Source organism: Ursus arctos, unplaced genomic scaffold, assembly GCF_023065955.2.
Source record: "Ursus arctos isolate Adak ecotype North America unplaced genomic scaffold, UrsArc2.0 scaffold_30, whole genome shotgun sequence".
Taxonomy (NCBI): domain Eukaryota; kingdom Metazoa; phylum Chordata; class Mammalia; order Carnivora; family Ursidae; genus Ursus; species Ursus arctos.
In genome coordinates this window covers 12415686-12440900 of record NW_026622986.1, presented here as the reverse complement: position 1 = coordinate 12440900, position 25215 = coordinate 12415686, and the positions used below count along the sequence as shown (strand labels likewise).

At 37.8% G+C, this 25215-nt stretch overlaps 1 protein-coding gene across 1 annotated transcript in view; it reads right to left on the bottom strand.

Moving 5' to 3' along the window:
* MYO3A (myosin IIIA) overlaps window positions 1–25215 on the bottom strand; it is a 240290-nt gene that overhangs the window by 119005 nt on the left and 96070 nt on the right. The window contains exons 11-15 of the mRNA XM_048219508.2: window positions 17870–17969; window positions 16139–16255; window positions 14813–14917; window positions 14622–14705; window positions 6131–6333 (exon numbers count right to left, since the gene is read on the bottom strand). Coding sequence (XP_048075465.2) covers window positions 6131–6333; window positions 14622–14705; window positions 14813–14917; window positions 16139–16255; window positions 17870–17969 — 609 coding nt within the window. The remainder of the gene's footprint in view (window positions 1–6130; window positions 6334–14621; window positions 14706–14812; window positions 14918–16138; window positions 16256–17869; window positions 17970–25215) is intronic.

Here is a 25215-nt window from a genome sequence, read left to right as displayed (position 1 = left end):
GGAAATGCAAATTAAAACCACAAGAAGAGATCACTATACATCTATCAGAATGGCCAAAATCCAAAACACTGACAACACCAAATGCAGACATGGGTGCAGAACCACAGGAACTCAGTCACTGCTGCTGGGAATGCAAACTGGTACAGCCACTGTGCAGTATGGCAATTTCTTACAAAACTAAACATATTCTTACTGTATGATCCAGCAATCAAATGTTTGGTGGTTACCCAAAGGAGCTGAAAACTTATGTTCACACAAAAACCTGTGCATGGATGTTTGTAGCAGTTTTATTCATAATTGCCAAAACTTGAACCAACCAAGAAGTTCTTAATAGATGAATGGATAAATAAACTGGTGTATCCAGACAATGGCATATTAATTCATTGCTAAAAAGTAATGACTATCAAGCCATGAGAAGATAAGGAGAAACGGTAAGTGCGTCTTACTAAGGGAAAGAAGCCGGTCTGCAAAGACTACTTTTCCATACTCATATTGTATAATTCCAGCTATATGACAGTCTGGAAAAGGCGAAACTATGGAGACAGTGAGATGATCAGTGGCTGCCAGAAGTTGGGGGAGGGAAGGATGAATAGGCAGAGCAGAAAAGGCTTTTCAGGCAGTGAAAATACTCATATGTAAAATATAAGACTAGATACCTGCCATGCATTTGTCCAAACTAGAAGAAAATGCACCACCAAGAGTAAATCTTAACTGTAAACTATGGACTTTGTATGATTACAACGTGTCAGTGTAGGTTCAAACGTAGCTCTCTGGTGTGAGATGTAGATAATAGGGGATATGCATGTATGGGGTAGGGGCATATCTGTGTCTTCCTCTCAGTTTTCTTGTGAACCTAAAACTGCTATAAAAAAAATAAAATCTTAAAAAACTTTCCTAGGTCTTCTCCTCCTGTTTGCAATATAATTTCAGTTGAGATAGAAATTTTACCTCTGCTCTCTTTAGAAATTATTCTTTCAGTACATAGAAGTTTCCCTGAGAAACACAGATGAACACATCCAGCTACATTCAGTTTTCCAATGATGCAGTTAAAAGACATTTGGAGTTGTAGGATATCCGTGGCTTTATCTTAGAATCTCTAGCTTTGTTTCAAGCTTCTGCCCAAAACCATTTTTATAGAAGCTCATTTTGGGCTCCAACACACAATTCATGTAGGTTAAAAATAGCATGGTTAAACATCTGACATTTGTGCCTCATTAGTAACTACTTAAGACTCTCTATTCAGTCTTTAACAAATAAAAATACTTAATCTGAAGGTGTGAAACTTGTTGAAGTGATTAATGTGGATCCCTGCTCTTCCTTGTTAGCGTTTCAAAAAGAAGGAAAACATTTTCAAAGAAAAAAGTAACACTGTTTTTGATTAGTATGCATTCTGGGTTGAAACTCTTCCCTAAGTCTGGGAGGGTATAATATCACCAGGCCTTGGAAGAGAGTTCAAATGGCCAGGAAATCCAAATCTTTCAAATGTCTGAGCCAGAGGGAACAAGAGCTTGAGATAAAACAGCACTGGAGGAAGGGAAAGCAGAGAAGAGTGGGGAAAGTCATTCTCTAGATTGACTCACAAGTATTTAGACAAGGGGAGTGAAGGGAAGGTCAGAGGTTTCATATAAATGGAGGAGGATGGTTTCCTTCCCCCAAAAAGGGACCAGCGGGAAAAGAAAGACATTTAGGACAATAAAGATTCGGTTGAATTCTATACGGCAGCAGGATATCTTGGTACTTGGAAATGAAAAATGTGAACTTACGTAGGAATGAGAAGTCTATCTTTGGGTGTCAATCACATAGAGCTAGCTGATGGGACCATGATAGCAGAAGGAATTGCTAAGTGAGAGAGTAAAGAGAGGAAAGAGAACACTCTGAAGACAACGTTTTGGTAAATGCATATTTGGGGAATGGATGGATGAATCAAAGGTAGAGAAAAAAAAAAAAAACAAAGAAGTAGGAGAGGAATCAGGAGAATCCAGCTGGGGAACCAACCAAGAGAGGTGAGCTTTTCAAGCAAAGGGTGGTCCATGGGTTCGGCCACTGAAGCAAGGACCAGCATGTCCTTTAGAAAGGATGTCCCCAGCCATTTCTTGTGCAGTCACCAGTAACACTTCGATGAGCACTAGCAAGGTTAGAACAAAGCTAAAAGTTTACTTCTTGTCTTTTCTCACCACAACATAATAAAAGTTCTCGAAGACTGATACAGCACGTAATTTAGTTCGCTTTGTTCTAATGAAATAGCGTCAATTGCTCTGTGTGTCACACCTTTAATGCTTAAATGATGTGGTATACAATTAGAGATGTGAGTCATAAATGTAGACACACAAAATTGGTGGTTTTCTCTTTAATTATCAGTTTACATCTACTGAGAATTGTAATTTGACAGAACCTGGAGATCCTATAGGAAATACATTGACCTTCGGTTGGATAAACAATCAGAGAATTAAAAAAACAGGAAAAGAAGATACTGCCAATAATTACCCATCTCATATATTGCCCTAACTACATAAAACAAACTGTGGGCTTCAGAGGGGAGGGGGCTGGGGGAATGGGATAGACCGGTGATGGGTAGTAAGAAGGGCACGTATTGCATGGTGCACTGGGTGTTATACGCAACTAATGAATCATCGAACTTTACATCAAAAGCCAGGGATGTACTGTATGGTGACTAACATAATATAATAAAAAAAAAAGAAGAAGAAGAAGAACACAGAGGACCATAGCAACCCACACATGCTGAAAGGACCTGGTTCCCAGGTCAGAATGCCTGGGGACAAATGTACGGTCTCAGCATGTTACTGAATAGTATTTCTCTGACTCTGACCCCACTTCTAACTGTGGATCTTCTCATATTTCATCAGAGTTCCACTCAGCCATTTGCAGAAGGGTCTTCAGGGCTGTCTCATGTGTGTTCACCTGCTCTGGACCCTGGGGATCACCTATGCAGTCAAGACCTCTAACACCCTCAAAACTGTGGCAAAGTTCTCACAAGGGTGTGGCTTACCCTACCCACGAAACCTTTGAATCTTTGACAAAGTGGCCAGCAATAAGGCTTAGAAAGCCAACAATGCAGCTTTGCCTTCAGAAGGCCTCATGAGATATTCATGAAACAGTGCTCTTAATTTTTCTTTTTTAATTCCAGCTTCCTCTACCAAGACTCCTTCCTCCGAGACACACAGTCTCCTCATTCCCTCTCCCTTAACCCTTACCTGCTCACACTTAGCAGATGAACTCATGGCCTACTTTCCTGACAGACTAGAAACCAATAAATGGTTAGCAAGCTTTGTTTCAACGAGACATTACCCAGGAGATTGAGCTGCTTAATTGGAGGAATTTTATCTCATTCAGCTTTATATCTCCTGTGCTTAGTACAGTTCCTGGCACATAGTAGCACTCAGTTAATATTTGCTAACAAGCTGGCTGGCTGGCTGGACGGATGGGTAGATGGATGGATGGTTGGATGGCTGGATCGATGGATGGATGAATGGTGGATTTTGCAGTCAGAGACATGGGCTCAAATCCCAACTCAGTCATTTATTAGCTTTTTGGTATTAAGTGACTTATTACAATTCTCAGTCACAGTCTCCTCATGTATAAAACAGACAATAATATCCATCCTATCACTGTAAGAATTAAAATAGGTAATGCATATGAAGTGCTTATCACAGTGCCCAATACACAGTAAGTGCTCCATAAATAATATTTTCCTTCCTCTGTAGACAGTACCACATCTGCCACTTTGTGGACGGCTCCTGCAGCATCTGATAAAGTGCTGGGTCTCTGAGAGACACACAATCAATGTTTGCTGCAGGAAACTGTAGTAGTGGGAGACAAATGCAGTGGAACAGCTGTATTTGTGAGAATTATTGAGCATTGACTTCAATATGCTCATTTTCTCCTTGCAATTAAGTAGCCCCTTTTAAGAATTTCTTCTTTAAAATCATCTACATTTAGATGAGAATTTAAGCCACAACTGACATGATACCACCATCATTAGAAATAAAAAAATAAGCATATATCTATAACATAAACATATATTTATAAGTACTTAAATATATATATATTTATAAATTACTTAAAAATTATAAAATTTAAATACATAAACATATATAAATAAATATAACTACATGTAAAAATAAATGTGGTCAGAGATGAGGGTGGGAAACATGGGCAGAGGCAAAAAGAGAAAAGAACTTATTCCCTTAAATAAAAGGGTAGGCTCATTTAAAAGACATAAACACCTGCTCTGGTTCTTCTCTGCCACCTCAGGTCTATTTTCCATTTCGTGGAGAATATCTCCACTCCACTCACTTTCAAAGATCACAAAAAGCTTCTCTAGAATTTAAAAATGCAGTTGAAATTAAGTAAAAGAAAAAAAGAAAAAATAGGGGTAAATAAATTTTAAAAATGGAAAAATGATAAGGCAGCCGTGCTCCAATGACAAACCGAGCTGGATTTCAACCTGACTGAAAACACTCCAAAACTAGAATAGTTCTTTAGGATAGTTGGGAAAAACTTCATTAATTGATAGTATGTCTAAAATATAATCCTAATTGTACTCTTCCCTAAAATATATCCTATAACATACCAGTCAGAATGAACATGATTATTTCTATGGTTACAAACCCAGAGCCTCATTGGAGAGCTCCAGAGGTTACCGTTCACCGGGAATTTGTGAACTAACTTAACCCAAAGTGAACTAACATGTATGTGGGGAAGCTGCAATCCAAAATATTCATCTCATAATCATTTTCTATGTATTCTGAATTGAGGAGCAAAGGATAATTTTCCACAGTGAAGCTGAGTTCAGGAGGTGGACTCCAGGCAACTTATACTCACAATTTATTCATAAATTGAATAGTAGCAAATTTGAAGGCATTTATATTAAATAATAATGTACTAATACATAATAAGACTTGTGTTCCCATGAATTTAACAAAAGACATATTACTACAGTAATGCAGATAAGCTTGGTGTAAAACCAACACAAAAAAATGAAAGACTCTAACTTGCCACACTTTTTTAAAAAAAAAAGATTTATTTATTTATTTGAGAGAGAGAGAGAGAGAGAGAGGGAGACAGAGAGCCCACATGCAGGGAGAGAGGCAGAGGGGGAGGGAGAGGGACAAAAAGACTCCATGCTGACTGTGGAGCCCAACATGGGGCTTGATCCCATGATGCTGGGGTCACAACCTGAGCTGAAATCAGGAGTCAGATGCTCAGTGACTGAGCCACCCAGGTGCCTCTAACTTGACACACTTTTAAAAAATCATATAACAACCAAGGTACATATCCAATGTTTTGACTATAGTTTCCACATAAGAATAACAAAGATATTTTGGAATCATTAGGACAGGAGAGAAGTTTTGTCATTCAGCTACAAACTGCCAAAAGGAACTCAATCAACCTAACACCAAAACATTGTATCAGTGGCTTAAATCAGCTGGAAATTAAAAGGGCAATTAAGTACAATTAAGCCCATACCTGAATCTTTTATTTGGTCTCTTGAATAAAATCACAGGAAGAATAGAATTAATACAAAGATCTATTTGTGTATACTAGCGTTTAAAAGAAAAAAAGGGGGTGCTTGGGTGGCTCAGTCATTAAGCGTCTGCCTTCAGCTCAGGGCGTGATCCCAGGGTCCTGGGATCGAGCCCCGCATCAGGCTCCTCCACCGGGAGCCTGCTTCTTCCTCTCCCACTCCCCCTGTTTGTGTTCCCTCTCTTGCTGGCTGTCTCTCTCTCTGTCAAATAAATACAATCTTTAAAAAAAATTTAAAAAAGAAAAGAAAAAAAGACTCATTTCTAATTAAATTTCACATTTGTTTTATGCAAAGAAATATATTCCCTCCTACTTCAGAAATCACTACAATTTTTCCTGTTAGTATCTATGATGGGCATGGGTTTTATATGTGGTATCATAAATTTCAGGTGATTTATTAACTCCTCTACTAGAGAACAAGACAGTGCTGAGGGATCTCTTTGATTCTAATAATAAATGCCTTGCACGTAGTGGATGATCGATAACATTTTGTTGAGTTTTTTGAATAAGTAAGACATTTTACTCTTAAGACAAAAGCATTATCTTTGGTTGTTTCCCAGAAAAAAAATATTTGACACCAACTTACAGAGCTTGGCGGATAACTCGCGATTTTTCCAGAAGGTATTCAGAAATCTGTGCTCCCACAACAGCTCCGGAAGAAGTAAATTTCATTTCTAAGTATTTTCCAAATCGGCTGGAATTGTCATTTATAACAGTGGAGGCATTGCCAAAGGCTTCCACCAAATTGTTCACTTGTAAAATCTTCTCTTGCAGGGTTCTGTTATTAGCCTAGAGAAAATGTCAAGATATTTTTTAATGTAAAAAATTAATTTTGTATATAATAAAATGTCTCTTCTTCGATACGCACTATATGTAGACATAAAGGTATTGAAAGCATATTCTTGGCATATCGCCAGATGATACAATATCTGGCCTATTTTTACCTTCCTGGATGTGTGTTCCCACTTGCTTTCTTCAAGGGGCAAAGAGATGTTCTATAATTTTTCTATTGAAATGTAGTTCTGTTCAATGCCTGATTTACAAAGACAATTTTTTTTTAAGATTTTATTTATTTGACAGAGATAGAGACAGCCAGCGAGAGAGGGAACACAAGCAGGGGGAGTGGGAGAGGAAGAAGCAGGCTCATAGCGGAGGAGCCTGATGTGGGGCTCGATCCCAGAACGCCGGGATCACGCCCTGAGCCGAAGGCAGACGCTTAACTGCTGTGCCACCCAGGCGCCCCTACAAAGACAATTTTTAAGCAGTCTATGCACAGTGGGGTACACCTCTCATTTTGTTATTCCTCCTCTACCTCCCTGGGCCCCATCCAAATATTCACCAAAGCCAGAACCACTTCTGTTACTTTCATGAAAGCTCCTAAAGCTGAAAATAAGGGAATAAAGATAATTTGTGAATTCAGCCTCAGGGGAAATGGAATTACTGCAAAAACTAAGAACAGCTGAAAAGTGTGGATGGAAAGGGGGGATCCCCAGTCAAGGTCAGCAGGCCTGCTTGGCTGTCTCTCTATTTTCTCCTACCCCATCTCATATATTCCTTCCCTCAAAAGCATTGTTATTATTATTATTATTATTATTATTATTATTATTATTTACTTATTTACCACTTTACTGGACATTCCACCAAGTAGAAATTTATTTGGTTAAAAATCAACCTCTTATAGAAAGCACTTACCTCTCTAAGACAGTTAAGGAGGCATCGGTCATTCACATCTTGGTAGAAATTAGGTTAAGTAGATTATGTTTAGTGTAATACCTTGTTGAGATGAGCTATGTTAAAAGCATGCAATTTATATAAGTAAGGGAGAGGAGCAGTTGGTATTTCTGGAACATAGGCCACATTAGTACATAGATGGGCTGGAGGGGGCATTAACAGTGCGTTTGAGGGCATAAAGCCTTTTAGTATCTTCTAGAAAAAGCAATAAGCATTGAGAGAAGAGAGTAATGAGCATTGGGACAAATCTGGCTCTTCTAAAATATTTGGGGCTGGTCTTGCACTCATGAGAAAGGTGAGAGAGCATCTTTACCTGCCTGTATTAAAGAGCAGTGCCCTACTAAGTGAGATTTTGAGGACTGGATATTACAGATGTAAATTCAATCCACCAAACTTCCCATTTTTGTATCTGGTAAACCTTTATCAAGGAGGTAAGTAAAAAATATAATAAGATCTAATATGGGTAGAATTCTGGGATATATATACATATATTTATATATATATTAATATTAAGTCACATTTTTAGATCTAGGATAAGATAAAGTGACTAAACAAGTTTGCTGACATCTGCAAAACAAAATTCACATACAAGTTAATCCATCTTTGATGAGACTGTCTATCAAACCACAAACCAAGAAGGAACAGCAAAGGCCCTCATGGACGGTCCTTGACTAAATTCAGGGGTTCCACTCTTCTATGTGCTGTGCCTCACCACCCCTCTCCCTTCAAAATTCCGTCTTTTTTCACTGGGATGCTTATCCTAGAAGTAAAGAGGGGGGAAGCTGACAGGCAGTGGGATGGGAAAGGGACTGAGACCACAGTCCTGAGCACTAGCTTCTTGGTCTCTACTGGCTCTTCTAGTCCCAAGGGGTCACAGGACTGGTTGGTGGAGGGCAAATTAACCCACTCACCAAAGTTATGTTTCTATTTCATATCCGCACATGTGATTGAAAATATTAAAACTAGCTAATTGATTTTTAATATAAATACAGAAATCTTTCAACTCATCATTCTGAAAATGAATTAGAGACTCAATTAAGCAGTTGTTCTGATAGGATGGGGACGGATCACCCTTTTATGGAGAGATGAGGTCTGTCCCTGCCCTCATACTACTTTATAACACAAGACGCCTATAACCACAGTAATGGCAAAAATTTTAACATAACGCTATATAACTACATGGATCATAATAAAAATATTCACAGGGATAAGTTGTACACAATGGGTAGTTTGGGTTTTTTGTTTCTTTTTTTAGTCATCCTAATAAGAACATATAATTCCTTTTTTCTTTTTTTTTTTCTCTCATGTCTATTTTTTATTTTTATTTTATTTTATTTTATAATGATTTTTTTTTAATGATTTTTTATTATATTATGTTAGTCACCATACAGTACATCCCCGGTTTCCGATGTAAGGCTCGATGATTCATTAGTTGTGTATAACACCCAGTGCACCATGCAATATGTGCCCTCCTTACTACCCATCACCGGCCTATCTCAGTCCCCCACCCCCCTCCCCTCTGAAGCCCTCAGTTTGTTTCTCATAGTTCATAGTCTCTCATGTTTCATTCCCCCGTCTGATTACCCCCCCTTTCTTTATCCCTTTCTTCCCCTACTGATCATTCTAGCTCTTATGTTCCATAGATGAGAGAAATCATATGATAGTTGTCTTTCTCTGCTTGACTTATTTCACTTAGCATTATCTCCTCCAGAGCCGTCCATGTTGTAGCAAATGTTGAGAACTCGTTCTTTCTGATAGCTGAGTAATATTCCATTGTATATATGGACCACAACTTCTTCTTTTTTTTTTTTTTAAAGATTTTATTTATTTAACACAGATAGAGACAGCCAGCGAGAGAGGGAACACAAGCAGGGGGAGTGGGAGAGGAAGAAGCAGGCTCGTAGAGGAGGAGCCTGATGTGGGGCTCGATCCCATAACGCCGGGATCACACCCTGAGCCAAAGGCAGATGCTTAACCGCTGTGCCACCCAGGCGCCCCTGGACCACAACTTCTTAATCCAGTCATCTGTTGAAGGGCATCTCAGCTCCTTCCACGATTTAGCTATTGTGGACATTGCTGCTATGAACATTGGTGTGCATATGGCTCTTCTCTTTACTACGTCTGTATCTTTGGGGTAAACACCCAGTAGTGCAATGGCTGGATCATAGGGTAGCTCAATTTTTAACTTTTTAAAGGACCTCCACACTGTTTTCCAGAGTGGCTGTACCAACTTGCATTCCCACCAACAATGTAGGAGGGATCCCCTTTCTCCACATCCTCTCCAACAATTGTTGTTTCTTGCCTTGTCTATTTTTGCCATTCTAATTGGCGTAAGGTGGTATCTCAGTGTGGTTTTGATTTGAATTTCCTTGATGGCTAATGATTTTGAACATTTTTTCATGTGTCTGTTAGCCATTTGTATGTCTTCATTGGAAAAGTGTCTGTTCATATCTTCTGCCCATTTTTTGATTTATTTATTTGTTTCTCGTGTATTGAGTTTGAGAAGTTCTTTGTAGATCTTGGATACCAGTCCTTTATCTGTAGTGTCATTTGCAAATATATTCTCCCATTCCGTGGGCTGCCTCTTAGCTTTTCTGACTGTTTCCTTGGCTGTGCAGAAACTTTTAATCTTGATGAAGTCCCATAAATTCATTTTATCTTTTGTTTCTCTTGCCTTTGGGGATGTGTCATGAAAAAGGTTGCTTTGGCCGATGTCGTAGAGGTCGCTGCCTATGTTCTCCTCTAGAATTCTGATGGATTCCTGTCTCACATCGAGGTCTTTCATGCATTTGGAGTTTATTTTTGTGTATGGTGTGAGATAGTGGTCAAGTTTCATTCTTTTGCATGTAGCTGTCCAATTTTCCCAGCACCATTTATTGAAGAGACTGCCTTTTTCCCACCGGATGTTTTTTCCTGCTTTATCAAATATTAGTTGCCCAAAGAGCCGACGGTCCATTTCTGGGCTCTCTATTCTGTTCCATTGGTCTATGTGTCTGTTTTTGTGCCAGTACCATGCTGTCTTTGTGATCACAGCTTTGTAGTACAGCTCGAAATCCGGCATTGTGATGCCCCCAGCTTTGTTTTTCCTTTTCAACAGTTCCTTGGAGATTCGGGGCCTTTTCTGGTTCCATACAAATTTAAGGACTATTTGTTCCAGTTCTTTGAAAAATGTCCTCGGTATTTTGATCGGGATAGCATTGAAAGTGTAGATTGCTCTGGGTAGCATGGACATTTTAACTATGTTAATTCTTCCGATCCATGAGCATGGAATATCTTTCCATCTTTTTATGTCTTCCTCAATGTCTTTCAAGAGTGATTTATAGTTTCTAGAATATAGGTCCTTTACATCTCGGTTAAGTTAATTCCAAGGTAACGTATGGTTTTTGGTGCTATTGTAAATGGGATGGATTCCCTAATTTCTCTTTCTTCGGTCTCGTTATTTGTGTACAGAAATGCAACTGATTTCTGAGCATTGATTTTGTATCCCGCCACGTTACTGAATTGCTTTATAACTTCTAATAGTTTGGGAGTGGCTTCTTTTGGGTTTTCCATATAGAGTATCATGTCATCTGCGAAGAGAGACATTTTGACTTCTTTGCCGATTTGAATACCTTTGATCCCTTTTTGTTGTCTGATTGCTGTTGCAAGGACCTCTAGTACTATGTTGAATAATAGTGGCGAGAGTGGGCATCCTTGTCGTGTTCCTGATCTTAAGGGAAAGGCTTCCAGCTTTTCCCCATTGAGAATAATATTTGCAGTAGGCTTTTCATAGATGGCTTTTATGAGATTGAGAAACGTACCTTCTATTCCTACACTCTGAAGGGTTTTAATCAGGAAAGGATGCTGTATTTTGTCAAATGCTTTTTCGGCATCGATTGAGAGGATCATATGGTTCCTGAGTCTTTTCTTGTTGATATGATGTATCACGCTGATTGATTTGCGAATATTGAACCACGCTTGCATCCCAGGTATGAATCCCACTTGATCGTGATGGATAATCCTTTTAATGAACTGTTGGATTCTATTAGCAAGTATCTTGTTGAGGATTTTGGCGTCCATATTCATTAGGGAAATTGGTCTGTAATTCTCCTTTTTGAGGGGGTCTTTTGCCTGGTTTGGGGATCAAGGTAATATTGGCCTCATAGAATGAGTTTGGTAGCTTTCCTTCTGTTTCTATTTTTTGAAATAGCTTTAGGAGAATAGGTATTATTTTTTCTTTGAATGTTGGGTAGAATACCCCAGGAAAACCATCCGGGCCTGGAGTTTTGTTATTTGGAAGGTTGTTTATCACTGACTCAATTTCTTCATAATTAATTGGCCTGTTTAAGAAATCAATTTCTTCCGGTTTCAATCTTGGTAGTTTATAGGTTTCCAGGAAGGATTCCATCTCTTCCAGATTGCTTAGTTTATTGGCATATAGCTGTTGATAAAAGTTTCTAATAATCCTTCCAATTTCAATGGTGTTCGTCGTGACCTCTCCTTTTTCATTCATAATTTTAATAATCTGGGTCCTTTCTCTTTTCTTTTGGATAAGTCTTGCCAGTGGTCTGTCAATTTTATTGATTCTCTCAAAGAACCAGCTTCTAGTCCTGTTGATCTGCTCTACTGTACTTCTGGTTTCTGCTTGATTGATTTCAGCTCTAATTTTGGTCAACTGCTTCCTCGTGTGTGGATTAGGCCTGTCCCTCTGTTGCTGTTCCAGCTTCTTGAGGTGAGAATATAAAAACTGCATTTTAGATTTTTCTATTCTTTTGAGTGAGGCTTGGATGGCTATGTATTTCCCCCTTAGGACTGCCTTTGCAGTATCCCATAGGTTTTGGACTGTTGTATTTTCATTCTCATTGGTCTCCATAAATTGTTTAATTTGATTTTTGATTTCCTGGTTTATCGAGTCATTCCTGAGCAGGATGGTTCTTAGTCTCCAAGTGTTTGAGTTTCTTCCAAATTTTTCCTTGTGGTTGAGTTCCAATTTCAGAGCGTTGTGGTCTGAGAATATGCAGGGGATAATTTCAATCTTTTGGTATCGGCTGACACCTGTTTTGTGTCCCAGAACATGGTCTATTCTTGAGAATGTTCCATGGAGAACATATAATTCTTGACTTACTTCAAAGGCCCTACCTAGAAAGTCAAACCAAGTATCTATCATCAACTTCCTTTTTTCAAAAATTAAAGTATATTTTACATACAATAAGATTCATCCTTTATACAGTTCCAAATGCTTTTTTATAGATAATTTTTTAAAAGGTTTTATTTATTTGAGAGAGAGAGACAGAGAGAGAGAGAGAGCAAGCAAGAGCACAGGTAGAGGGAGAGGGAGGCAGGCTCCCCACCGAGCAGGAAGCCCAATGTGAGGCTTGATCCCAGGACCCTGGGATCATGACCTGAGCCAAAGACAAGACGCTTAACTGACTGAGCCACTCAGGTGCCCCTAAAAGTTTTTATAAACATATACAATCATATAGCCCCACTACAATCCATATGTAGGACAGTTCCATCACTCCCCCAAACTATATCGTTACCTTTTGTAGTCAACCCCTCCCTTCATCCCCAGCCTGTGACAATCACTGATCTGTTTCTGTCTCTATAATTTTAAATTTGCAGGTATGACATATAAATTGAATCATATAGTATGTAGTCTTCTGAATCTGACTTCTTTGACTTAGCACAATGCATTTGAGATTCATCCAAATCTCATCTAATGAGATTCTTTCCTTGTATCCATGTTTGTTCCTTTTCTGTTACTGAGCAATACTACCCTGATTAGAGGTACCCGTTTGTTTACTCCATTCCCAGAGATTACAAATAAAGCCACTATACATATTTGTTTGTGGTTTTCGTATAAATATGAGTTTTAATTTTATTTGGATAAATACCAAGGAGTAGGATTGCTAGGCTGTGTGGTAAGTATAGTTAACTTTATAAAAAACTTCCAAACTGTTTTCCAAAGTGACTGCACTATTTTGCATTTCACCAGCAATATATGAGAGTTCCAGCTGTTCCACATCCTTATCAGCAGCTGGTATAGTTAGACTTAAAAAAAAATTTTTAACCATTTTAATAGGTATATAATGATGTCTCCTTGTGTTTTAATTTGCATTTCCCTAATGACAACTGATGTTGAACATCTTTTCATTTGTTTATTTGCCATCTACCTATTGTCTTTGGAGAAGTACTATTCATTTTTTTTTATTATGTTCTGCAGCGTTCGATGATTCATTAGTTGTGTATAACACTCAGTGCTATTCAAATCTGTTCATTTTTTTAAATAAATTTTGTTATTTAAGCATCGTTGGCATACTCTTTTGTTCATATTTTTGTTATTTGATCTCTTATTATTGAGTTTTAAGAGTTTCTTTTTACAATATATGCATTAAGGATACAAGTCTTTTATTAGATATGTGACTTGCAAATAGTTTCTTTGAGTATGTAGCTTATAGGTTCCATCTTCTTATCAATTTCATTCAGAGAACAGAAGTTCTTAATTTTGGTGAAATCTAATTTATTCCTTGTGGATTATGCTTTTAACGTTAAATATAACTATTGTAGCTCTACACTTAAGTCTGAAAATCAGGTAGTATTAATCCTCCAACTTTGTTCTTTTTCAAAATTGTTTATTACATCTCCTTTGCCTTTCCTTATAAATTTTTGATTCAGCTTGTCAATTTCTACAAAAAAAAATTCCACTGAGATTTTTATTGTAATAGCACTTAATCTACAGATCAATTTGTGAAGAATTGACATAATAATATTGAGTCTTTTAATCCATGAACATGGTATATTGCTCCATTTATTTAGGTATTCTATGATTTCTTCTATCAATTTTTTCTACTTTTCAGCATACAAATTTTGTGCATGTTTTATAAGATTTAAATAGTTAATTTTTTGTTGCTATTGTAAATGAGACTTTCAAATTTCAATTTTCAATTAATTGATCATTACATACATATATAAAATGCAAATTAACTTTTGCATTATATATAATGTATATATGTTTATAATGTCTGTAATGTATATAAATACAATTGATTTTTAACTTCCCTTTAACCTGCAAGCAACAAAAGGAGAAAAGTAAAGAGAGTATCAGTAAATGTGCTGGGACTAGAAAGGGAGAAAATCACATTTATAAAGCCTTTCCTACTAAGAGTGACGAAAGTCAGAATATCCTCAGAACAGAGCATACACTTTTTCAATTGTTTGTTATATTTTAAACTCACAGAGAATAGCAAGTGTGTTTTATAATTTCTGTACATTATCAAATGTGGGAATTAGTGAACATTAATCTAATCAGCCAAATGATGTTCTAAAATATAACAAATATTTCTGTTAGGATAGAGAAAACATTGTACCTTTCCAAGCACCGTCAGCTGCTGAACCAAAAGATGAGCACTTTCTGTCTTTCCAGCACCACTTTCTCCAGAAATAACAATGCACTGCATAGCGAGAAAAGGAAACCATGAGAAGACTTGATCCTCACAAGATGTGGCTCACACATAAGAAGCTAAGAGGGGAATTTCTAAGGATGTGAGACTCTCCTTACCTGATCTGAATTATATGTTATCATTGATTGGTATCCTAAGTCAGCCATTGCAAAAATGTGAGGAGGATTGGCAGTTCTCTTTGCTCCAATATATAGTTTGGAATGCTAAAGGTTAAAAAGAACACATTTTGTGGGGCTTTTCTTTTTGTTTTTGTTTAAGTCCTAGATTATTTACAGGCAGAACTCCCAATTTTTAAAGCAAAATGTAAATCAAAATACATTTTCATACCACCAAAACATTACAAACATTACACATGCATACTACACACACTTACATGTATGCACAATTATATAAAATAAAAGCCTGACATAAAAAGACAGAAATTTGATGTAACATAATAGAATATAGTATCACTCTGGAAGAAGTATTTAGAAGAAGACTCTTGAAAATGCATACCACTTCCAAAGCAGAACTCAATGTTACAAAATATTATTTCTTTAAATACAAAGATACTATAAATAAGACAATCAGGTATCATTTTGTTGACTCTTCCCTGGATATAATAACGTCTGATATACGATCACCACTGTTTTCCTTTCACATCATTTGACAAACAGTCTGTCATTTGATTTGTCCAAATCACCAAGTTAACTGATAGCAGAACTTGATGAAAGTCCAGACTTTTAGAACTTAAGTTCAAGGTTCATAAATTTACAATTATTTTTGTAAATTTTAAGGTGGCAGAGGATGACAGAATTATTTATTTCTCATATATAAAAAAACTATTATTCACAGTATTACCTGATTTTCTAGAACACACAAATAGCTAAAAGAGAATAGGTCCAATTAAAAATGAAAGACAGCTTAGCGTAATTCCAGAATACTATTCTATATTTAAACCACTAGGGCTTGAATAATGGATAATTATATAGTCATATTCATAAAACACACACTGTCTGATACTAAAAACCAATATGTCAAAAGGAATTTTTAAATTCATAATGACAGGTTTCATAGCCACTAAGTATATATTACCTGTGAGACAATGTAATTATACTTTTGACTCTTGCATACTTGGTTCTGAGGTAGACAATACACCTGCACTTTTGTAGGCATCTGTTTATTAATATGATACATAGTACAGACCAGTTACCAAAGACTGGAAGTAATTACCATTCTGCCATTTACTTTTGGAAAAAGGAAGACCAGGAACCACAACCAGATTGATTCACCTCCTATTTCCCCTATCTCTATGTTCTAACGGTAATTATTTGTTTCTTCAAGGCATTGAATGAAACTATCTTTGGCATCATCTAAATTAATTTAAATGTCTGAATAGTATAATTACTGGTCCAAAGTAAAAGAATGCAAGCCACATCACATACCTCTGTGGAATACAGACCCAGACTCTGAAAAGGGTTAAGAGCAATGAGTATATCTCCCACATAGATATAAATCTGATCTCTGGAATAACACTTCTCAAGTTGCTCTGAGACTGTATTCTATAATAAAACAAAAATATTTTTTTCTTAAAAATCACTTAAGGTCAGTTACAACTTAAAATGTAAACAATATAAATAACACATCTGGAATTTGGACTAAGGATCAGAAAGGAACAGACACGCTGATAGTAAGGAGTATAACAATGTGTCAGCAAATATCTTTCCGCCTGACAGGCATTTTCTTTTGTTTTGAGAGCCACCGAGGGATGGCATGTTCTGTGTGTTTTCCAAAGGACATATGAGATATTACAGGGTTATTATATGTAGAGAGCCTTTCAGAAAATAAGTAAATGCAGAAGATGAAATAAAGAGAAAGACCAACAGAAAAGGAAGGGGAAGACACAGTGAATGTGACTTTATTGCAAATCACGGTTATTTAGTGGTTCCGTAGAATGTCCTAGCCCTTTGCTGAGACATTTGGCTTTATGAGGCACAGTAAAAAGTTCGGAAAAGTAACTTTCAAGTTGATAAATCGTGAGTACATGAAATCAATTTTAATAGTGTCAGAACTCATCATTTACAGTATGACACAAGAGGAGAGCAGATCATAGCTCAAAAACGAGACAAAAACGAAAGCACAGACAACAGAAACAAACAAGCCCAGTGTTTAATATATAGGTCAGCAATATGATGAGCAAAGTCTTCTTTATAATCCACAAGCCTAGAAATTCATACCATGGGAGAATTTGGTATGAACAGATTCATAAAGGTGCTGGCTAATCTCTGACTTGCAAACACTACTTGATTACAAGATGTTTGATGATCTCAAGAAAGATTATTTTGAGGAAGTGCTTGAGTTAAGCAACCCTAAATTTACCAAATGACTACTTCTGTTCACAAAACGTCTTCTGATTGGTTGACTTTCTAAGCAAACCTCAGGCATGTATTAGTTGTATTCAAAAAACGCCATTGATCAGGCAGGATAGAGATCCTAACCTTTTACTGAAAAGGAGCTATTTATTTCTCTAATGATCTGATTATCCAGAATAAAGGGAGATGAGGGGGAAGGGAGGCTAAAACTATAATTTACTGGCTTGCATTTGTACCTTCATAAAAGATGCTTGAAGTGGTTCTGAGGTCACTGGGATAAGGAGTTTCAAGCAGAATTCAGTGCCCTAGTGGGCTAGCCCTGTGAGAGCAGGGACTCTGGAATCCCACGAGGGGGACAATGACCGTGGTAAGAGAGACAGGCTCTCAGGGTTTCCTAGAGGCCTCTAGGTACAGCCACTGAGAGTGCAGCAGAAGAGAAAATAGAGGGAGGATGCTGTGTGAAGGTTGTAGGAAGCAACCATTTTCCGACCTCAATACATCACCCCTCTGAGACTCCCAGAATGAATTCAGGGGAAGAAGGGTCTGTAACATATAAGCAACTCATGTGGGAACCCACACCTTCGTAATTTAACTATCAGAAAAAAAGGGAAAAAAAGAGAAAAATGGACACCAGGATGTGGAAATTTCAGTTACACATATTCAAAGTGAAGATAGGAGAGTAATCAGGGAGCTACGAGACAAGGAAAGCTTACAGATGTTATTCAAACAACCTCCTGTTCATATCACTTCTATAAATTAAACAAAATCTAGAATGTTCAAATTTATTTGAACCTAGTCTCTTACCTCATCCAAAACTTCTAGGGTTGCTAAATCATCTACATCCTTCAGATTGGACATTAGTGATCTAGTGAAGTTACTTTTCTTGGTATGAATACGTTCATGTCTGTAGAGCAGTAAAAAGAGAGAAACCCCTCTGACTTGAGAACTTATTACTGATCACAGTGGAGGTAAGTTTTAGATGCATATGACACTACAAAACTTCTATGAAACTGATTTTCCTAAATTCAATGCTAACCATTTCCCAGAAAATAGCCTATTATATTTGGTCTGTTTTCTCCTCTCTATTGGAAAATTACAACATGTCAAACTTACTTCACAGATGATGAAAAGAGTTCATTATTTCTATCAAGAACTCTCCTATATATAATTTGCTTTAAAGCTTCCTCTAAATTCCTGTGTGTGATTTAAGCAGTTACAAAGTGGTGAGTCAGAGAGATTTGAATTCGTTAGATTTCCAATTTTGTCTGAGAGAGTGTCAGGCCATTGGTGGCCAAGTAATGGTAATATTAAAAATTATTATTCAGCAAAATTTAAGAGGAGTGCAAAATAAACCCCACTGCTGTGGATTTTCAAATGGTTAAATGGACGTAAGAAATTGGTTTCAGGCACCAGGAAGTTTCTTTTCAAAGTAAAACATTTCAGCAACTTCTGATAACAGCCCAAGGATCTTGATTTGACATGAAGGCTGGAGAAGTTGCTGAGATAAACACCAGGGTTTGTTTCAAATTTTCTGGACGTGAAATTATCATCTACTTGGTATTTTGAACAAAACTGTATCTTCAATGTTTATTTTTGGAGATACAGTAGACTTTTGGAATAACATGGGGTTAGAAGTGCCAACCCCCATGCAGTCAAAAATCCAGGTATAACTTTTGACTCTTCAAAACTTGACTACTGATAGCCTACTGTTGACCAGAAGCCTTACCAAAAATGTAAACAATTAACACATATTTTCTATGTTATATATATTATATTCCATACTCTTACAATAAAGTAAGCTAGGAAAAGAAAATACTATTCAGAAAATCATAAGGAAGAGAAAATACACTCACAGTGTTATACTGTATTTATTGAAAAAAATCTGCATACAAGTGAACCCATGCAGCTCAAACCTGTGTTATTCAAGAGTCAACTGTTCTTTTAAGCATTTCAACCTGTCCATTAGTAAAAGGAGTAAGCAGACTATGACAAACAATAAGAACCATACCACTTAGTAAATATTTTAATGGTTTCTCACTGCTTAATGAATTAAGTCACTATTTTTTAAAAATTTTAATTCCAGTGTAGTTAACCTATAGTGTTATACTCATTTCAGATGTGCAATATAGTGATTCAACAATTCCATATATTATCAGTGTTCATCAAGATAGCATACTCTTAATCCCCTTCACCTATTTCACCCATCCCCCCACCCACCTCCCCTCTGGCAACCACCAGTTTGTTCTCTATAGTTGAGAGTCTGTTTTTCAGTTTGTCTCTTTTTTTCCTTTGTTCGTTTGTTTTGTTTCTTAAATTCCACATATGAGTGAAATCACATGTTATTTGTCTTTCTCTGACTGGCTTACTTCACTTAGTATTATACTCTCTAGCTTCATCCATGTTGTTCTCAGTGGCAAGACTTCATTCTTTTTTATGGCTGAATAATACCACATCTTCTTTTTTTTTTTTTTTTAAGATTTTATTTATTTATTCGACAGAGATAGAGACAGCCAGCGAGAGAGCGAACACAAGCAGGGGGAGTGGGAGAGGAAGAAGCAGGCTCACAGCAGAGGAGCCTGATGTGGGGCTCGATCCCATAACGCCGGGATCACGCTCTGAGCCGAAGGCAGACGCTTAACTGCTGTGCCACCCAGGCGCCCCTATACCACTTCTTCTTTATCCATTCATCTATTGATGGACACTTGGGCTGCTTCCATAGTTTGGCTACTGTAAATAATGCTACAGTAAACACAGGGATGCATGTATCCCTTTGAATTAGTATTTTTGTATTCTTTGGGTAAATACCCAGTAGTGTGATTACTGGATTATACGGTAGTTCTATTTTTAATTTTGGGGGGAACCTCCATACTGTCTTCCACCATGGCTGTCCCAGTTTGCAGTTCCACCAACAGTGCACAAGGGCTCCTTTTTCTCCACATCCCTGTCAACACTGGTTGTTTTAGAATTAAGTCACTATTGGGGCGCCTAGATGATTCAGTCGGTTAAATGTCTGCCTTCGGCTCAGGTCATGATCCCAGGGTCCTAGGATGGAGTCTCAATTTGGACTCCCTGCTCAGTGGGGAGTCTGCTTCTCCATCTCTCTCTACCCCTCTCCCCTGCTCTCTCTCTCTCTTAAAAAAAAAAAAAAAGGAATTAAGTCACTATTGATAAACTGTCCCCACCTCTATCTTCTGCCAGCCCTCCCTTTGGCTCGCTGGATTCTACCTCCTCTCACTTATTCAAGGACATTGCTGGTTCCTCTCTCACTCCTAACATCACTCAATTTTTCCTCTCAGCTATCATAGTACTTGTCTCAAAAGAAACAAACACAGCATCCTTCCTTGACTTTCAGTTTTTTCCATCTACTGTTCTATTTCCTTGCTTTATAGCAAAAAAATCCTCATAAAAACTATTCATACTTAATTTCTTTCCATCCATTAAGAAAACTTGTTTCAGTCAGGTTGCCATCTCTCACCCCATGGAAACAGCTTTTGTTAAGAATGTTAATGGCCTCACACTGCTAAGTCCAATGGGCAAGTCTAAGACCTCATTTGACTTCACATACTGGCAGCACGGATAAACTCCTTCTTAAATATACTTGTTTTGGTGTCCTGTCCACGTCTCTTGATTCTCTTCCTCGTCTCACTGGCATCTCCAACTGAGAATCTTTTTCTGGTTCCTCCTCATCTTTCTGTCACATTTGGGATCTCCTGAGCTTCAATCCTTGCAGTTTTTTCCTTCTCTATCTGCATTCACTTCCTATTTCATAGCTTTAAATACCACCCACACACTGATGACTCTGCTGATCTCCAGGCTCAAGCATCCAACTGCTTACTCAACACTTCACTTAGAAGTCTAACTGGCAGACTTAACACATACCAAACCATGCTCCTGAATACGCAGCCCCAAATCTGCTCCTGCCCCGTGATTCTCATCCCAGTAGGTGGTGACTCCCCTCTTCTGATTGTTCAGGTGATCCTTGGCTCTTCTCTTTTTCTCAGATCTCTCGTGCAATCCATACACAAATTCCGTCAGCTCTCTCGTCACATTCTATCTAGAACCAACCATTTCTCACCACCATCACCTCTGCCATATTGCATCCCACTACCACTATGGCCTCCCACTCAGGAGGTTTCCCCACTACCATGTTCGCCTTCTACACTCTTCTCAGCATTGCAGTCAGTAAGATCTGTCCTTCATTTATATTATTTCCTCCTCAGCGCCACCTGTGTGATGAAACTTTACTGATTTTTCACAGTTCACCTCAAACACCACCTCTTTAAAACTTCTCAGCATAATTCTACACAACTTTCAGAACAAATATTTTAGTTACATCATTTCAACCAGTCATTTGTATATGGGTCTTATTCCCTTTACCAGATTGTAAATTTCCTCAGGATGGGGACTTCTCTTCAACCAATGGAACTGGGAAAGCTGGACAATCCAATTGCAAAAATTTAAAAATCTCGACACTAACCCAGCCCCTTTAACAAAAATTAACTCAAAATGGATCACAGACTTTAATGTAAAATGCAAAACTATAAAACTCCTAGAAGATAACACAGGAGAAAATCTTGATAACCTTGGGTTTTGAAATGAATTTTTAGATACAACACCAAAAGCACCATCCATGAAAGAAAAAGTCAATAAGTTGGAGTTCATTAAAATTAAAAACTTCTGCTCTATGAAAGATGCTGTTAAGAGAACAAAAAGCAAAGCCACAGACGGGGTGAAAATATTTGCAAATCACATATCTGATAAAGGACTTGTATCTAATAAGGATAGTTTTACTCCTGTTTTCAACTCTTAGATTCTTCCATTTTTATGGCATTTACAAAAATTCATAAATATGCACTTATTGGTACGGATAATTTAGTTAATATCGGAATCCCTTACTACACTGTAAACTCCAAGATGCATGAGATTATGTGTCTTTGGTTCCCGATTGTATCTGGGGAACAAGATTATTTAAAACACAGTAGATTCTCAATAAATGTTAGTTGAATGAATCAATCAATATATATCCCACACAGTTTCTGGCACAGAATTTCCACATAGTTGGTCTCCATATTTGCTGAATTCAATAGGTATCATCTTACTGACTCCCTATTTCCAAAGAGACTCATTATTTTTGAGAAAACAGAGAAAGAAATCCAAATATCCATTTAATTAAAGTGAAGAACCTGAAGTTTTCGTCCGTTTTTACAGGCCTGTTTGGCAGTTAAAGACTGTTCCTGGAGAATTCCAAGAAGCGGGTGGTGAAGAAATAGGGGGAATCAATATTTGGCTGGCTAATACACTCACTCTTCCACTCCTGTGAATTCATCTTCCTTGATGCTTCTGGTATTAGTCTCCAAAAACTTAGAAAAGATGTTGTTATTGTAATGACTGAAAGCCTCAGATGGCTCCCCATTTTCTACAGCAGGACTTAAAAGACTCCTTAGCATGGAATTCACATCCCTTCACCACTTTGTCTCAAAGAGCCTGTCCAGCACCATCAACCATCATCTCTGTACAGAACATTCCTCAACAGGCCACGTAGCTTGAGATGCTGTGCTTTGCTCATTCTATTTTCTCTGCCTGGGATTATTTTCCTTCCATGTCTGGCAAAGTTTATCATGCAAAGTCAGGCTCAAGTATCATCCTCTCTGTGAAGCCACTGCAGGACTTTTGAGAGAGAATGTACCCCTAGCAGAGAAACGGTCACCTTGAACTAGCTACGTGTAGCACTCTCACCAAACCAGGAGAAACTTGTGGGCAGAGACCAAGTGTTATTCATCTTTCTATGCATGGTATCAAGGATACAGAGGGATGAAATATATTGGTGGCTTGAATCATAATATTGAGCCACACCCAACTAGCCGGTGTGCAAAGAATAATATCTCTTAATGTAACCAATCCTATGTCCTTCCCTTTTAGTTCATATCCCCTGATTTCTGGCAAACCCTTTAATAAGTCAGCTGGCACCAAAACCTACCTGACCTACCATCTTTCTGACCTTTTACCATAATACACTTTCAATATCCATAGAATTAAATTCTGTGATTCACAGGTTCTTTTTGTTTTTGTTTTGAGAGAGAGAGAGAGAGAGAGAGCATGCATGAGTGGAAGGGGAAGGGGCAGAGGGAGAGAGAATCTTAGCAGGCTCCAGGCTCAGTGCAGAGCCTGATGCGGGTCTTGATCTCACAACCCTGAAATCATGACCTTAGCCGAAATCAAGAGTTGGATGCTTAATTGACTAAGCCACCCAGCTGCCCCTTGTGATTCACAGTTTTAATGGAAAATATGAAATTTAGCTTTTATATGTATGTATCCAAGTGTGGAGAGGTTGTCAGGCTGATCTGTGCTGGGGGAAAGAGGGAGGAGCACACATGGAGCCCTGGAGACAGGTGAGATGACATGCTGTATTCTCTGGACCCAGGGAAGGGCCCTGCCGCTGTAACAGTGAGAGGGACCCTGGTGCCCGGTGAGCCTGGACTCCAGACATAATGGGAAGCCCATGAAATATTTTAATCAAGGGGCGCCTGGGTGGCGCAATCGTTAAGAGTCTGCCTTCGGCTCAGGGCGTGATCCAGCATTCTGGGATCGAGCCCCACATCAGGCTTCTCTGCTGGGAGCCAGCTTCTTCCTCTCCCACTCCCCCTGCTTGTGTTCCCTCTCTCGCTGGCTGTCTCTCTCTGCCAAATAAATACATAAAATCTTAAAAAAAAAAAAAGAAATATTTTAATCAAGAGGGAGAGCTTGGAAATAACAGAGTGGAGTAGCATATTCTAGTCAAGGAAAAAAAATCATTTTACAGTACTCTAAAAATAAACATTATCACTAAACATTATCACACTAAGGACAGCCAAGAAAAGTTAGAATTCAGTAGTAAATATCTTATAATTTAGGGTCATACATTCTAAGAACATGTTATAAATGTGGCATTCAAAGTAGTAGAGAAAGAAAAAATTCAAGAAATTATGCTGGACCAGCTAGTTAAAAATTTGGGAATCATGTACTTTATGTAAAAATAAAGTCCAGGTGGATTAACAAACTTACAAATTTAAAAAATATACTCATATGGGGCGCCTGGGTGGCACAGCGGTTAAGCGTCTGCCTTCAGCTCAGGGCGTGATCCCGGCGATCTGGGATCGAGCCCCACATCAGGCTCTTCTGCTATGAGCCTGCTTCTTCCTCTCCCACTCCCCCTGCTTGTGTTCCCTCTCTCGCTGGCTGTCTCTGTCTCTGTCAAATAAATAAAATCTTAAAAAAAAAAATACTCATAAAAGTTCTATGAGAAGATACAGAAGAGTTGTGTAATAATAATGGGATAGGAATGGAATTTGTAAGAATGATAAGATAGAAAAGAGAATGAAAAATAAGGGATAGATTTGGCAGGATAACAATTTTAATATGAGTATAATAAAAACATAAATTACAAGGAAAATAAAAAAACTTGCAATATGTATGATGGACAAAGGATTAGTATGTTTAGTATTTCAAGAACTTTTGAAATTCAATAAAAAGAACACTGAAAATGAGATACCATGAGATATTAGGATAGTAAAATTATACTGAACAGACAAATTTTAGGCTTTTCTGTTTTGATTTGGGAAGATAAATCCATCACTACCATTTCCTAAAAAGACATGTTATCACCAGAAAATACTGAAAGCTAGTAATCTTACCTGGATTGATGGTATTAAAATAGCTGAATCATATAATCTCTGTTGCCTCTTCCAGTCCTGGAATTCTATAATTTGTCAACCTAATGGGCTTGATAATTTTGTGTATTGATTAGGTGTATTATCTAGAAAATGGGTGACTGCTTCATTATGAAGAGAAAATGAGCGGTTTTCTATGACTCTGAAAAACTCATTTTTTTAATCACTTATAAAGACTTTCTCAGGGTAATTGCGAAGATAGCTTGGCCCTATTCTAGAACATGACTCGTCTATTAAGATTTCTCTTCCAATCAAGGGTAAAGGGGCTGAGGAATGTGGAGCGGGGTTGAGCCGGTTGCGATAATGGGTATAAAGTCAGGGTGGATTATGGATTGACTGATAAGTTATTAGACCCTGAACTGAATTCTGAAATGGTTATATAGAAAATCAAAAGTTATTTCTGAAGCTATATGAACCCTTGCCTTTGTTTAGATTGTGGTATTC